This window comes from Acanthopagrus latus, chromosome 4, assembly GCF_904848185.1.
Source record: "Acanthopagrus latus isolate v.2019 chromosome 4, fAcaLat1.1, whole genome shotgun sequence".
Classification (NCBI taxonomy): Eukaryota; Metazoa; Chordata; class Actinopteri; order Spariformes; family Sparidae; genus Acanthopagrus; species Acanthopagrus latus.
This window is the reverse complement of record NC_051042.1, coordinates 32,385,024-32,401,628: the sequence shown is the minus strand read 5'-3', so window position 1 is coordinate 32,401,628 and position 16,605 is coordinate 32,385,024. Positions and strand designations below refer to the sequence as shown.

Sequence of the window (16,605 nt, the reverse complement as noted above, 5' to 3'; positions counted from 1 at the left end):
GGTGAGGAGAGATGAACTGTTCACCCTCCTCCACCCCCACATCAAACACACAAGGACACATGAGAGCTCAGACTTCCTATAGGAGGCTTAATAAGCACTGATGTTACAAACTCACTACAGACACATGAGTCACAGCATTTCTAAATTTAGGATGTGAGGAGCCAGGGATATTTACAAGGGCATTAAATGCACGTGGAGGAGGATGAGTGTCTGACTGGAGGACGCTTCCTCTCAGTCTCCTCTCCTCTTCCTCACATCAGCATCAGACCGGAGCATCATCATTTCTGGGTGATTAGGCCAACAAAGCGAACCCCACGCCGCCGGTTAACAGACAACCATTCGACTAATTTGCAATTAGGAAACTCTTTGTGTGTTGACAAACTGCGTGTGAGGAATCCAGCGGCGCGCATGACCCCGGTCAGAGTCAGAGAGGCACCAAAACAGCCAGGGGACAACTGGAGGCTCGTCACGTGTTGTTGTTTGTCCCTCCCGGAGTCCTGCGCGCCCCGCGCGGCTCCATCGTGAGTTTGAATCAGACGGGAGCGGCCCCACGACCGCCTGACGCGCGCCAAGGCGAGCGCACGCACACCCCAAGTCCGGCGGTGCCTGGGATTGGGTGGAGGGATTGGGTGGAGGGAGTGGTGGCTGCGGACGGAGTCACAGGATTGGTAGAGTTCAGCGCCAAACTTGTTGACTCATAACTGAGCAACTCCTCTCCATCCTTCACGGCGCGGAGCTGTCCAGGGCCAGTGGTGCTGAAACTGCCAGCTTCCGACGCGCCGTTGGAATAATTCCCTCTTTCTGTTGTTCCCACCCCGGGTTGATTGCTCCCACCGAGACTTTGTAAGCTCCCAACACTCCCGAGGCGTCTGTTTTTAAGCGGCGTTTGACGGATATTTCTCCAGCGTCGCCGCTCCATCCAAGAGCGCATCAAGCCCCTCAACTTTCTTTCTTCCTCTCCTCCGATCACACAGAGGACTCTCCGAGGCGCAGCCATGGCTTTCATGGTGAAACACGTGGTGGGAGGACAGCTGAAGAACCTGACAGGCGGACTGACGGAGGAGAAACCCGAGGGGGAGAAATCAGAAGCCGCCGCGTCGGGGATGACTCAAGAGGAATTTGAACAGTATCAGCAACAGTTAGAGGAGGAAAAGTAAGGAGAATGATTGAAGCTTGTGAGTGTTGAAGTTGTGATGAATAAACCTTCAGTGTGTTTTCAGAGAAGCGGTGGAGACGTGGCGTGTTTAAACAGCGCGTCTCTCCGTGTGTAAATAGCGGAGCGCTCCCAGTGCGCCGTGCGCTTTTTTACGCATCAGTGCCATAACATGAGCGCTCTGCACACAGCTGCTCCTCTCGCCCAGGGAGCTCTCTGTCTCTCAGCTTCCGCAGATTGAGTAGCGCTGTTTTGTTCTCTTTTGTTTTTTAATTTGGGATTCCTGGAACCATTCTTCCACGAAAATGTCTACGGGGATTCGTGCCTGGGGCGACACATGTTCCTATTACTGTGCGTGCGGCCGAATAATGAATCAGACTGTGTGGCAACCAACCAACAGTCAGAACTCACATGAATTAATTTAGGGCTTTACTTTCTAAGCCGAATTTCAGCATGCACAGATAAGTTACTACTCAAGATGGTTGCGACTAATTTACACTATAAGAAATGTGCTGCAGCCTAAAAATGTGAAAAAATGGAATGCAGTTTGGCGTGGTCGCTTTTACGATCTGATTTTTGACTTTTTTTGTGGCAATTTTTTTACAGCTGATGTGCGTTTTTATTCTTTTGTTATGTTTTCTTCAATCATTTAAATGTTTGCTCTGTGTCCCACATACAAAACTTAAGTATTATTTATTTATTTATTGTTAATTTACATATTTATTGTGGTGTTCATCTCCTGAGCCACTGGAGGACAGTTTGAGATAAACAGCAAGGTCATTTGGCACCCAGAGTTCACCGAGCAGACAGTGATTAGTGTGACGCTTCCCTCAGAGCCGGACTCCACGTCTCCTATCAGATGTTCACCTCCCAGGTCATAGAATAAGTTACCATGATTTATAATGTGGGGGAGAGAATCCAGACCAGACTTTCACAGAAAAGATTGAGGATTCTGATCATATATTTCTGTGCGCAAACGTTGTAATCGGCACAGCATGTTAGATGATGATGATCCAAAGAGCCTCACAGAACCATGCGCAGACATTTTAAGCACGAGTGGGAAGTGAAGTCCTAACTCTGCTGGTATTAACACTCAGCTCAGCCCACTGAGCTCCACAGGAGGCGCGGCGAGATGCTGAACGCTCCGCCGTCATAACGTGACCTTCAGTGGAAGTGAATTATTAGTCAGGAGGTGCTAAACATGAGCATAGATCACCGAGAAGCTCGTACCGCTCAGATTAAAGCAGAATAAGATTGAAGAAGTGGGGGGAGAGGAGGGTTGGGTTGCTCTCAATGACATGTCGCATGTAGACATTTTATCACCCTGAGCGCCCGGGTCCACAGTGACAACCCTGGTCATCTGATGCCCTTGAGAGGAGAAGACACAAAGCTCTACTCATTGGCTGAGAGGGAGCGCCGCACGGGCCTGTGTGCCATTTGGTGTTTGGCCTGTTCATGTTAATACAAAGTGAGCTCAGGCTCACACGGAACAGCACCACGGACGCTGCGTCTCCAGATAAAACGACCTTCCTCTGACACATTGGGTACAAACACTTTGCCAACCACGCCTGTAGTCCTGCAGCGTCCCCCGCCCCCACAACCCCCATCCCCGCCTTCAGATCACGCTGCTGATTTGATCCTTCTAGGCGTACAGTGCAACCTCTGAGGAATATCACCCATGACTTTGTTATTCAGCACCTACTGTATTTCACTGACTCTGATAAAATCCTCACTGTATTCGCGTCGTGCTCGGCTTCGGGCCACGCGGCTCAAGTTTGTTCAGCACTATGTCATGTTGTTAAGTCATCGTCCTGGAGGCGGTTAGAGCAAATTTTGCAAATTTAAGAGCGACAATTGAGTAACTACACCGAAGCCATGAATATTTCCAGTGACATTGAGTGGAGAGAGAGAGAGAGAGAGAGAGAGAGAGAGAGAGGGAGAGAGAGAGAGAGAGAGAGAGAGAGAGAGAGAGCGCCGCCAGCAGCCGAGTGTCTGCCCTCTGCTGGAGGCTGGAGCGAGCGTTCAGAGGCAAATGTCACCAGGCTGAGAGAGCAGACGGATCGCCTGAACCCTCTCCTGCACGCTGCTCAGATGGTTTGGGTTTCTCTCGCTCTGCCTGTGTTTCAGAGACGGTTATGAAGCTCTTTTGAGGAGGACAAACTGCAATAATGTGAGGTACATCCAGAATATGTAGGGGAAAAAGTGGAGGGAGAAGTCGTGAGCCTGCAGTTAGTGGGTTGCCTCCAGTAGTCCACATCCCAAGAGGACTGAAATCCCTCACAGGCGTGCTTGGACCAACAGGATGCTGCATCTGGGGCTCCTAAACTGAAGCACAACGTCCTGCTTCCTGCTTTCTTTCCCCCCCTCGTGTGTCAGAGCTGCTGCTGGCTGCTCTACACTGTGTGGTGTCTCAGTGTTTTCAGAGGAGACGTGGCCTCCTATAGATCCAAATCCAGCAGCAGCCTCATGATTCTCTTAAAGCAGAGATTTGACATGACGGTGAATGGATCCTCAGTTTTAGATTGCGTGTGTGTGTGTGAGGAGCAGGTGAACGTGTGTCTGCACTGTGAGAAAAATCTGCCTCCAAACACATTTTTTTGCTCCTTTTTCTTGCAGACAAGAACGAGAAGCCAGTTTCGCCCAGAAGAAAGCTGAGAGAGCCACAGTCAGAAGTCACTTCCGGGATAAGTACAGACTACCAAAGGTAAAGTCAGCTTCTGCAGAGCCGAAGAGCTGAGCCGTGTCTCCAACACCGTCGCCGCTTCTGTGCTCTAAACTTTCTCTCCCTCTCTCTCCGGTCCGACGCCGACACCCACCAACGTGTCTGTCTACCGCAGAACGAGTTGGACGAGACCCAGATCCAGCAGGCGGGGGATGACGTGGTTCTGCCCACGGAGCTGGCCAAGATGATCGCCGAGGACAACCAGGAGGAGACGCACAAGCAGTCGGTGCTGGGTCAGCTGTCCAACATCCAGAACGTGGACATCGACCAGCTGAAAGACAAAGCCCAGGCCACACTGGAAGACCTCAAAAAGCAGACGGAGAACTGCAGTCTCATGTGATTCGGCCGGCTCTAAGTCCCTGAAGATTAGAGTTTTACTTGTACAAATATTTTTCAAAGGCAGAGCTGCTCTGGAGGTAGAAATATTCTTATTGCTTGCTGGGAATGTCAGCTGGCAGAGCCACATAATAACAGTTTTTCTAGCTGTGCCGAGTTAGACACAGGCCCCACAGAAAAGCAAGTAAAGACGAGGAAGCTGATTTTACGAGAACTTGCAGGAGGGGGAGGAAGAACTGTAGCCGTAGTGTCACCTAGGTGAGCTTTCCCGTTAACCTTCACATGTCCTAAAAATCATGAATGTCATTCATATTTTTATTCAAGCTCTGGAAGACTGCGGTTCTCTGGCTCCTCATGAGATTATTTCTACCTGTAGAGCAACTCCTCCTCTGAGAATCGCTCGCCTATTAAATCCCTTACCTCCCTTCATCCCCTGACCTCCCTCTCCCTCCCTCTCTCTGTACGTCACGTGACCAGTGATGACACAATCTGATCTGCAGCGGAGGTCTCAGGTGTGTGAATGTGTTGCGTGTGCAGAGTTTTCATTGCTCCCAAAACACACAGATGCAGATGATTTCACTCGGCGCGGATCGCTGACATCATCAGCCGCTCGGTTGGAATGAAAACACGCGTACGCAGGAGCGACCCCGGCTGGTGTGAGGAGGAGGCGGCCATGTTGAATTTGGGAATTTATTTTAGGAGAAAAATTAAACGAAGGAGCCGTCGGTGGGGTTGTTTATATTCCACGTACAAAAGCACAAATTATATCTTCGTTTAGAGAAACAAATGAGGCAGATTTTTGTCGTGAGTAGCTCACTGATGTTGGCCCCTGACTAAAGCTCCCCGAGAGCTCAATTTGAATCTTTTCCTGAGACATATCATTATAAAAATCATGTATTTTATTTGCTCTTTCTGTACATCGGTGTGCCTTGGACGTCCGTACAAGGTTGTTCTTCTCCAACATCTGCAAGCCACTTCTCACAAAGACAGGCCTTCCTGTTGTGTTTGTTCGTTTAACTAACTACAAATCGTTTTAGCGAGCAGGCGTGTCTTACTAAAAGGGTGCAGGAGAGATTTTTTTTTTGTTTTTGCTGCGTTGTGTAAGTTACAGCTAAGTGTGTGTAAGATAACTGTGCTGCCAAACTGAAACCTTGCGTCAACATCAGCTGCAGAGGGAGCCGATCTGTGTTTTCGCTGCATCGAGACGTAGAAAACACAAAAAAAAAGCTGCTTAGATGAGAGAAATGTAAATGCGTTAGACGTCGTCTGCCAAAGTTGAAGAAAATACGACTGATATAGAGGAAATGGCACGAATATGTCAAACTGTGTAGCTGCGGCGTGAGTATTAATCCACATACAGATATTTATGTTGTATAAGATGTAGATGTATCTGCTGTTGGCCTGTGAACTGTCAGCAGCAGGTCGCTCTTCGCTTTATTTCTCATCGACTCGTGGTGTCGTCGACCGTCTCATGACCTTTGACCTGTCCTCCATCTTGTCGACCCCCCTCCCCCGAGTCTCAGTGGTGCCGTTTTGTGCTGGTGGATTCGTGTTGTTTAGCCGACGTGATATGTCAAAGTGGTGTCCTTGTAAAAAGAATTTAAAAATATATAGATAGAATTTTTAAAAAGCAAAAAAAACTCATGGTGTGGCTGAGCGGTTATAACTCTGTGTTCTGTCCACGTTGGTTTTCCTCGCCGCGCGTTAAGCGAAGGCGACGAAGACGAAGAGGGGGATGTCGTCGATGTCGTGTTGAATCCGTATAAGCTACTTTTTTTTTTTGACGGTGTTTGATTCTTATGTAGCAGTGAGGGTGACGTCAGCTCTGATCTCATACGTGTTTCCTCCCCCGACTTTGTTTCCTGTTGTAGCTCGACTGCCACACGTGTGATTCTAGAGACTGTTTTATCTCTCAGAGACGACTCGTTTTGCTGCTGGGTGAAAGTGGTTATTGTCACGTGGTAGATGAGCCGGTGTATATCGGAAACATGAAGCAGAGGAGAAGTTGCAATAAAGTCATTTTATAACAGAGCTACAAGAAACTGTGATGTTCAATCATCAGACGGAGTTAAAGGTCGGAACAGAAGCCATAATGAAAACTGTGTGTGTGTGTGTGTGTGTGTGTGTGTGTGACTTCAATAATAATTCAATAACTTAATAATAATAATAATAATAATAAAATACAAGTGTAATTATTTTCTGTCGTCATCCTGTGGAACTGAGTTTTCAGGAAATGGCTGCCACGACACGCAGTTTCTTCTGGTTCTTTGTCTGTTGCTTTGTTTCGCAGTATCTCAATCATTCTGTCTCTGGAAGTATTTCAGTGAGTTTTGTTTTGTTTTGTTTTGTTTTTTTTGGAGTCTTAACTGCAATAAAACTGATTTTTAGGATAATGAACTTCCTGTTCTGTTTTGGGGTTGAGTTTGTTGTTTCTACAGCAGATGGAGGATTTGTGTCAGCAGTGGTCGTAACGTTTGCGGCGACCAGAACACAAGGTGGAGACAAAAATACACTCACAGCATCCAGGAGGCTGCAGAGAGAGAGAGAGAGAGAGAGGCTGGTAGATTATGACTGACATGACAGTAAGGAGGAGGGTTGGTGTAGAGAGATAAATTATACAATATGCATTTCATAATGAGCTGAAACATCCTCATTCTGACACAACACAGGAGGATGTTTGTCCTCCCAGAAGAGTTTAAAGGCGCCTCTCAACGTGATATATTCCAAAAAAACACAACCTCTATCTGTGACCTCTGTGAGTCAACATTCAAGATTAACTTAGTCGTCTTTACACAACAGAAGATCAAACTATGTTCATGGAAGCTGCTCCATCGTCTGTCTGTATCATACTTTAATTTGACTACATTTACGGCAGGGATGTTGTTTTCAACCGCTTTAGTCGATCTATGCTTATGTTACTCTTATTTTGTCCATAGTTCTTAATTTGATCTATAAAATTTGGGAAAATTGGTGAAACGTGTCGACTGAAGCCTGAGATGATGTCGTCAAACGTCCTGTCACACCCACAGTCCAAAGATGTTCAGTTTACCGTCACAACGGAGGAAAGAAACCAGGAAACATTCACATTTAAGAAGCTGGAATCAGAAAATTCTGACTCTTTTCAGTCTCAGTCACGACGTTTCCATGCAGACTTAAGTCGAGATACCGGAAGTCGTCCAGAGCATGAATCTGTAGCAGGAAGCCCGGTGGTGGTGGCCTTTATTTCCACCCCTGCTCCTTCAAAAAATGTTAAAAAATGTCAATCAGTGTTTTGTAAAGTCCAAGAAGTCGTCCTGAAATGTCTTGTTCTGCCCACAACAGATGGATATTCACTTCACTGTCATCGAAGGAGCAAAGAAACCAGGAAATATTCCGAATAAAGAAGTTTGATTAATCGATTATCGAGACAGCTGGCCACTGATTTAAGATCTGACAGCTGATCAGTCGCTGCAGTTCTGCAGTGAAGCCTGACTGCAGGCTCATGTGTTGGTTTAACTTTAATCTCCACAACAGATCTCAGGTCGTGCATCCATCTGGTTTTATGGAGCTTGTGCAAAACTGGCACAGCGTCTCCGAGGGTGCAGACCAACAAACCCCCCTATTACCAAAAAAAAAGTTAGTTACCATGTGAATTGCAGGAGAGCCTGTGCTATTGGTAGTTTTCAAGTGTGGTGTGAAAGGGGATAGCTGTAAAATATATTGATGCTGAAACCCCTCTTCCATTGACAGGCCGCGGTGCGTGGACAATCTGCAGCCTGGAGAGACACTGGGCCGCTGCATGGCCAATCTGACACAATTGGGGTGAAACGGGCCAGAAAATACTATTCTCTCCCATTCTCCTCCATCAATCGAGGCTTACAAACCCCTCGCAGAATGAGAGGCAGGAGGGGGGGGAGAGGGGGGGAAGAGAGAGCGACAATTAGCGACAGGGGCCAGTCATCACGGAGGTTTCCCTCCGCTGGGTTTACGCGTAAAAAGAAACAGATTTGTTTGTCCTGCGCACAAAAATTGCAGCAGTTGGAGTTGCAGATGTGAGCTTCTTGCACAGGAATGCGTTTTTTTTTTCCTGCAAAGCAAAGCAAAGCAAAGCAAAGCAACCCCCCCCTTCTCCAGCTCTTGTGAGAGGGGGGAGGGGGGAGACCACACAGAGCCTTGAGGTTTTTTCATGCACAGAAAATCATAAACATTTTCCATCCAGTCTATCTCGTCATGTACTGAGAGGAGTTTGTGCCGCTGCGGGCCTGGAAATGGGTCCCACGGCTGACTCCTCAATGACGACCAATCGGTGGCCGGGGTTGTAAATGAGAGAGAGGGACAGAGAGGGAGAGAGAGGGAGAAAGAGGAGGGGAGGAAAACTTTTCTTTCTTTTTTTTTTCTCTCGACAGGAGGAGGGGTGTTGTGGGGAAATGCTCGGCGGACCGTGAAGCGTAACAGCGAGAAAAGAGGGACAAAGACGCACATAGCGGGACAAAAACGCGACAGAAAAAAAAAAACAAAACTTCTTCCAGCTCAGGAAAACTACAGCAGAGTGCGCGGAGGGATGTTTAAAAAAGTACTCGTGGAGAGAGAGAGAGAAGTAACTAACAGAGGGCAAGAAAGATGAGTTGAAGTGTGGAAAGTGAGTGAACTGACGGTAACTGTGGTCGGAGAGCGCGTTAAAGTTTTTTATTTTTTGGATAAACTTCCCGCGGCGCGTTTCAGAGATCTGCGCCGGTGGCATGGAGCAGGACGCAGGCTGCACTTCGGACCGAGGTTTCCTACTTTTTGGACGGACATGCTTCTCGGAGTGACCGTCCCTGCGCTGGTTCTCTCTTTTGCAGCCACGCGTGGTGATTTCCCTGAGTCAGATCCTGTGTGTGCAGAGGTCTCCAGGAGGAGGCAAACCGAACTTACGTGCAACTCTTAAAAAAAAGGGGGGGGACTGCTGTGTTGTTTTGTTTTGTTTTGTTTTGTTTTTTTCTTCGACTGGATTACTTGTGAACTGTGAGATTCAATGCGTAAATCGTCCGGATCCTAATGTGCTGGTGGAGAAAAAGTGCACGTCACCGAGCTAGAACTCCATCCAAGCATGAAATGTTGGTGCAGCGCCCTGGCACTTCTCCCATGGGTGCTGGTGGCCTTAGATGCCCAGCTAATCTGCTGGCAGGCGCTCCTCCGGTGCCACGACGAGCCCGAGTGCGACCTCGCCTACGGCCAGTACCTGGCTGCGTGTGAGGGGAACATCAGGGGCACCAGGAGGCAGTGCCCGAGCCACTGCATCAACGCGCTCATCCGGCTCAATCACACCCGCAGCGGGCCAGACCTGGAGACCTGCGACTGCGCCCAGGACGAGGAGTGCCTGAGCGCCAAGCGATCCATAGAGCCGTGCCTCCCCCGCAGACACCCGAGCGACGCCGGGGGGATCGGCTGCATGGAGGCCCGGCAGCGCTGCGAGGAGGACAGCAACTGCCACACCTCCCTCACGGCCTACTTGTCATACTGCGGGCAGCTGTTCAACGGCAGGAAGTGCTCCTCCAAGTGTAAAGCCACCATTGAGCAGATGCTCTTCATCCCAAACGGCATGCTGCTCAACCGCTGTGTTTGCGATGGGGTGGAGAGGCCTTTCTGTGAAGTGGTCAAGGAGAACATGAGCAAACTCTGCGCCATAGGAGACCACAGTGTTATTTCAGACCAGCCTGACGTGGACATGTATGGGGATGAGGATTATGACCCTAAAACTGACAGAGAAGAGGTGGACCCCGATCCCTCCTCCGCTGCCCGGAGGTTACCCAGCTGCATGGCGCTCCTGCTCGCCGCCCTGGCACCGGTGCTGTACTGAGACCACTTGACATGTCTGCGAGATGCTCAAAGACACTTCAGCACAGGGTTCAAACCCAGGTCTGCTGGAGAAGGGAAGCCACTTTCTCACCCCCTCCGGGCTTCTCTGCCAGACAGCTTTAGTTGCAGGGTGACGGTGAGCACAGTAGTGATTTGTGTAGGCGACCCACAAGCGTACAATTTGCATAGTAATCCTCCTCGGTGCACATCTCACTCAGGAAAAACTACACCCCCCCCCTTTTCCGGATTTGTGATTCAGATCTTCACATGTATGGCCTTGCAGCACTCTGAGGTGAAGGAAGCCGGCTGCAACAAATGGCAAACAAAAAAAAATAAAACACTTCCAGGTGACGATGAGGAGGATGAGGAGGAAGTGATCCACGCCAGACTCTGTTGCCATTTCTGTGCGTGCCTTTAACCGGCTCCTGTTTGTTTGGTTTTGCCTTCAATGGTACTTGGAGTGTGGCTTTATTAAGACTTTGGACAAACATTGGAGCCATCCAGCCTCTGTTTGCTCTGCTCTCCATTTCAGGGGCCTCTGTATTGTTGCAGCAACCACACTTCAAATATTTGTGGGGAACAGTCAAAAGGACGGGCGAGGGTGTGGGATCAAGTACGAAAATGAACTGAAGCGCCTCTCCAGCACTCTGTCTGGGCCCCCTCCCCCCATCCGAGATTGTTTTATTGAACTTTTCCTGAGACGCCAACCCAGAACCTCCCCCCCTTCCTCCCCACCCCTTCTTCTTCTTCCTCCCCTCTGCAGCCTGACCCCCTTTCACGCCTTTTAAAAGACCCCCTGTCTTTATTACTGCTTTCACACTGAGGCAACAAGGCAGGAAAAGCTGCGTGTTGCTGGTGAAAATGGGTCAAACCTGGAGTTTGTCCACGACAGATGAGATGTTCACCTGCTTGCCTTTGTTACGTACGGATGATTTAAGATAACACACAAACTGTGTGAACTGTCTGGAAGTTGTTGCAATAAGTTCTCATGAGTTCATCCAGGAAAAAAAACAAAACAAACCGTGTAATATTACAGATATTAAAGGTGCAATATGTAAGAACACATTAGCTATTTAGCTCACCTAGCTTAGCAGCTAGCGCTCCTTTAAGCTCATTTACAGGGAGCTCAAAACAACAGAGGAGTGTTGGTATTGTTAGCTCAGTTAGCATTGCAGGTAGCGGTTCAGGCTAGTAGCTCAGTGACCAGGTGAGTGTTAGCACTTACATCACTAGCACAAATCTGCCCTTTATTTACAGTCTGTTCATCATTTTAAGTTTGGTTTTTCTTACATAATGCCCCTTTAAAGATCGCAGCAACAAACACCAGGTCGTGATCTAATCAGTGAAAACAACAGAGTCACAACAACTCGTGAACAGGAAACAGTTTAACTGCACAGTCGTCCAGGTGTAAATGGTTAAACGTGGGTGAATGTGTGTTGATGGTTTGGTGTCACAGTGTTGAGACTGTAGGTGTGTCGAACGCTTCGAACACACAAGATCATCATGAAGAGGAACTCAAACTAAGTCAGACAAGAGATGAAGTTAAATGTTCTTTCTGTTAAAGAAAATGTACTCAAAAAGCTTTTTAATGGTATTTTTTGAGAGTATTTCAGCAGAATGCATCACTGTAGCCACTGACAGGATACATGTCACCTGTTAAAGCTCCACACCTGTCATACTTCTTCCTCCACTGCTCCACATTAAGCTGTTTATCACAAAGGGAAAAGCAAAAAAAAACAAACAAACAGTGTTTCTGTTCGTATTCGTGTCCTGTAATGAATCTGCCATTTTGTGTCTTCGCCACTTGAAATTGTGTCAAAACTAATCTCTTTTTTTTGTGTTCTGAAGTCTTGAAGAAAATGTCGATGAATGTTAAATTATGAAGCTAGAAATATGAAGAATGTGTATATATTTTACATTTATATGCAGTAAGATAAGCCAGCGTCTGCCCACCGTCACGTGCATTTAATGCAACATATGAACACGCGAACGTAGCTCAGATTTCTGCCCACAAAAAGCCTGACGTGATTTTTTAGTTTTTCAGTTGTTCGTCTCGTGTCGTGGGAACGCAGCAGTAAACAGTTCAGTGCAGTGTCTTAAAATGTGGGAGGGTGAGTTTTATAATAAAACATGTTTATGAGTTTAAAGTTGTGTACTGAAGTGATTTATCCTCAGAAACAAATTGACGGGATGAAGAAAGCGTCTCGAAAAGCCACGCTGAGCCCGATTTGAAATCCTGAGTGTGAGAGAAAATCAAATCTCTCTTGTCTCTGTCGTTTTTTTCTGCATGACCTGAAAGTTTTTTGGTTCTCGGGAACTCTCACGACCCCGTGAATATGTTGAATGATGTATGTAAAGAGGTATATGTTTGCCCCAGTGGTGCTTGGGAAGTCCTGTCTATAATCTGCTTCGCTCGCCACACAGTCCTCAACCCAAAATACCCTGAAATAAGCTGTGTAGGTCATCTGAGAACATGTTGTTGACCTGCAGATATCCTTCATTTAATCACATTTGATTTACAAATGCATTGTTACTGATTTCAAGAGTTTATTTTCAGTGTTTACATCTTGAAGCTGGTTTAATCTGAGTGCAGCAACACGTCCCAATATGAGATTTATATGTTGCCTTCGTTACACTTTGTTTTTAACATTAGCTTATATAATAGACCTTAATGATGATTGTTGTTGTTTCACTGCCTCCTGATTGTTTAGCAGCTATAAAGACAATGAATAGTTTAATCCTGAGGGAAATCCAACTGTATTTCTAGGAAAAACCACAGCTTTGATCACCGATTAGCTTCCATTTGTCAGCTAACATTAGCATTCAACCACGATAAGGAAAGGCGTAAATTAATTGAGAAATATCAACACACATCTTGGGAGACATTTGTCTAAACCTGGAAGTGAACATCAGCTGACGATGTGTCATTTTACCTTGAAGGACGGCTGAATGTGCCTCCCGGTTTTCACTGTCCATCATCCTTTCAGCTGCTGATCAACCAGAAAGCTGTAAAATGACAACGATTTGTCAGATTTCCAACGTTTACATGGAACACAGCAGCTTTACTGAGTCCCAACTTCTCCACCTTGAGTGAAAATGGCCGCCATGTGAATATGCTACACTTCTCTCTCTTTTCTGTCTGTAATCTCACATTAAATGCCGTACGAAGGTGATATATGTCAGAACTGGCCACTGAATACTAACAGAAAGCAGCATGTTTTCAGAGTAACCGCTAACTGCTGCTAACTGTAGCTGACATCAGCTATGAAGCTCACCTAGCCATGCAGCTAGCGCTCCTATTAGCTTACTCTTCCTGGACTTGGAGCCCAAAGTGATCAAGTCGTGCTGGTTTTATTTACTGATGGACTATCGCTCCAGGTACAAAGCGACTACGGGCCAGCCGGTTAGGTATCTCCATTGTTTCAGGCTCTTTATTAGCTTCTTATTCGCTATTATTAAACTTTTAGGTATGTATTTATGTCTGATATCCAGTTCTTGGGTCGGTTTCCTGAGTGGAGGGAAAGACAAGTGAACTCATTATTGCTGTGAGACGGGAGAAGACCAGAAGATGTGGGTGTCCGTTAGATGTTGGATTTTTTTTTTAAAGAGGTGCTATATTCAGCATCTTAAAGCCAAAAGTAGAGTTTATAGTCTGAAAATGTCGTTCACAAGTCTGGCCGAGAGACTCCAAGGTAAGCACCGTCCGTGTCTGCGTCTCAGCGGCTCATATTTAAAGGATTAGGTCAGCGTAAGTGAAACCTGGAGAGGAATGTTGAGTGTCTGCTCGTTGCGCAATAAATCCTCATCGGAGCGAAAAAGACAAATGAGGATTCTGCTTACAATTTAAGGCTGCAGTTGTAATTAGACCACCATGATTTTCTAGAAGACAAAGTCACAGAGAGACAGTGAATGAAAAACACGTCATCTGATGAGGCCGAGCGGATTTATACACTCCTCCGTATATTCACAGTCCTTTGCTAATGACCAAAACTGTAGTAAACCGACTTGTTTCAGAGCAGGGAACCATTTGGGGCTTGTTCCACACTTAACTTTGGTATTTACAAGTCATTAACAAACTGTAAAAGAGTCATTTAGCGTTAGGTGTGAGTGCACCTGCTCTGCAAATGTCTCTGTAGTCACGTCCAAAAGGTACAAAAGCTGCAGTGGCAAGACGAGGAAGAGAACGAAGTGAATGTTTTTTCAGCACAAGAGGGGAAAAGACTAAACTAACCGTATTTGTCCCCAGCCTCGCGTGACAAAGTCAGACCTCCGTGTGACGAGTTATGACAAGTTTGTTGAGTTAAAGGTGGAACATTTCACCATCTCCCAGCCTGGAGAGAACTCCTGCACAGCTTCTCCTGATTTCTCCTCCGCCACAGGAATCCTGGAGCGTCACCAACTGTCTATTGTGTCATGAGAAGAAGAAAAAAAAACCCAGGGAGATAGAGACACAGAGCGTGGCCTGCAGTCACACTGTAGCATGACTCCTTCTCATTTAGCCGGACTGTCTGTCTTTGCTCTGATCTGTCTTATCCATTGCCATGCATCTTTTAAGTCCTCCAACATAACCACCCCGTCCCCTTCTAAACCCCCCTGCCCCGAATCTGGGAGCCAAATCAAAACAAACATGAGCAGAGCGGCCCTGGGGGAGTTGAGTGTGTGTGTGCAGGGAAACAGGGGAGGTGGGGGGGGACAGAGGCAGCACTGTGCTGGAGCCCATTTTCTAAATTATCTTTATTCAACATTTCTCTGAAACAAACCCCCGACCCCCACTCTGTCTTCATCTGCTCCAAAGTGGGAGTGACCCGGGGATTTAGGAGGCTCTTGTCTCTCCGTAGGTACAATGTTCCATTCATGATAACCATCGCTCCACAGTGAATGGCCGACCTGCTCTGTGTTTTCAGTACGGTGTGGGGGGGGAGCGCTGGAGTCAAGGGCACCCAGGTCCCGTAAGGTCTCCAACATAGAGACCCCTCTTTACGGGTGACGTTGATGCCAATACGACTCGACTCCTGTCCCATTAACAGTATCAACACAGCCAAGAAGAGAGCGGGAGCGTTGTTGGAGCTGCAGCGAAATGGAGGCCAATTAAAGCCACAATGCCGTAGGTTGTGGTTAGGGAAAGGAGACTGGATGAGGGGGGTTCAAGGTTTCCATTTCACAATCTTCCTCTCTGGGTTGCATTACTGTAAAGATGTTCTCTGGATTTTTTTTAAAGGGGGTAACAGAAATTGGCAGAACTCCCGCAAACAAGCAACAAAGCGAGCACAAGGGTCAAAATTGCATCCAAAGTTTTCCTGGCAGCGACGCGCTCATGTCATGATTAAAGCGATGAAGCCGAGCCAACACCACGGGCTACGTAAGCCAATTAGAGCCCCCTCCTCCTCCTCCTCCTCCTCCTCCTCATCCGCCGCCGCAGCCACAAACGCAGCACCCGGTGGTTCTCCATCCTGTTGCTCCAGGACTCGGGGGGCCACGCTCGCTCTCTGTTCTAACCATACAGTCTGGGAGTGATTTACACCTGGCGTGCCAGGTGACTGTGATTAACCAGCTGGTAGGACAGAAAGCAAACATTACTGTGAGTCCTGCTTGGATCTGAAAACCACTTGTTAAACCTGAAGCAACTACAGCCACGCTCTGTATTTCACAGCGTTTAAGAGAACTGGCTAGTTTCCCAAGTTCACTGATGACTTTCCAAAGATTTTAACATCTTTTGAGTCATTATTTTAAAGAGCTGCTCCAGACGGATTTAGTACCGCACCTCAATAAAGTTGAGTGAATCACGAGATTTAAAAAAGCAAAAGAAAAGTTAGAAATCTAAGCAGCAGCGGCTGAGACATACTGAGTTTTAACTCTTAGGTCAGAAACACAAGTTCCTGCATTTCCCATAATGCATATTTCAGTAGACAACTGCTAGTCTAACATCCACATCTGTCAAACTCCAAAAATACAGACTCTTTGTTCTGAATGTCTACAATTCAGAGGACTAGATTATGACAAGAGTGACTGCTAACTGTAGCTGCTGTTAGCTCGTTAGCTCAGTTAGCCGTGCATCTTGTGGTCCACTAGAACAGGACTGTGAGACCAGGACTGGCCGTGGCTAGCTGGTTAGCATGCTAGGTTCTATAGGCATCTCCAAATTGTTAGTTTAAAATCATTTGTGAATGTTTTCACCTAAAACTTTAAATGCACCTGACTGTAAACACATGTTAACATCTGCTTAGCTCTGTTAAGTTCATGTACAGAACTGGGATTTTTTTTACTGACTTTTCTGCAACAAGGCGTTATTTCCCCCCCGTCTATGACATCATCAAGGTTATTTTCTCAGACTTGGAAAAGCTCCAGTACCACAACTGTTTTCACAGGTGGCACTAATCCAGTGTTCCTCCATCTTTTCTTAAACGGTTCAGCTTTTTTTTTTTTTCTGAAAAGCTTAATTTACACTTCAGGTTACTTTCCTCCTGTCTGGAAAAAAAAAAAAAACTGCAATGAGTGCAAGAGGCCGCAGTGAAACTCTGCTTTTATTATAACAAAGAGCTGGAATCTATCACGCAGGGCAGAAGAGACGATCAACAGA

General features: G+C 46.9%; 2 protein-coding genes across 3 annotated transcripts; both read left to right on the top strand.

Moving 5' to 3' along the window:
- Positions 1 to 268: 268 nt before the first annotated feature.
- On the top strand, positions 269 to 6,608 carry cplx3b (complexin 3b). 2 transcript variants are annotated; one of them, XM_037094262.1, is made up of 4 exons: positions 269 to 843; positions 975 to 1,153; positions 3,770 to 3,857; positions 3,991 to 6,608. In XM_037094262.1, exons 2-4 carry the CDS (start codon positions 996 to 998, stop codon positions 4,213 to 4,215), a joined length of 471 nt encoding a protein of 156 aa, XP_036950157.1. In that variant the 5' UTR covers positions 269 to 843; positions 975 to 995; the 3' UTR covers positions 4,216 to 6,608. The 2 variants fall into 2 exon arrangements, with proteins under 2 accessions (XP_036950157.1, XP_036950156.1); XM_037094261.1 differs by having other exon boundaries at positions 272 to 1,153.
- Positions 6,609 to 8,556: 1,948 nt separating this feature from the next.
- On the top strand, positions 8,557 to 12,064 carry LOC119017539 (growth arrest-specific protein 1). Its single transcript, XM_037094252.1, has one exon. It carries the CDS (start codon positions 9,280 to 9,282, stop codon positions 10,027 to 10,029), a length of 750 nt encoding a protein of 249 aa, XP_036950147.1. The 5' UTR covers positions 8,557 to 9,279; the 3' UTR covers positions 10,030 to 12,064.
- Positions 12,065 to 16,605: the final 4,541 nt, after the last annotated feature.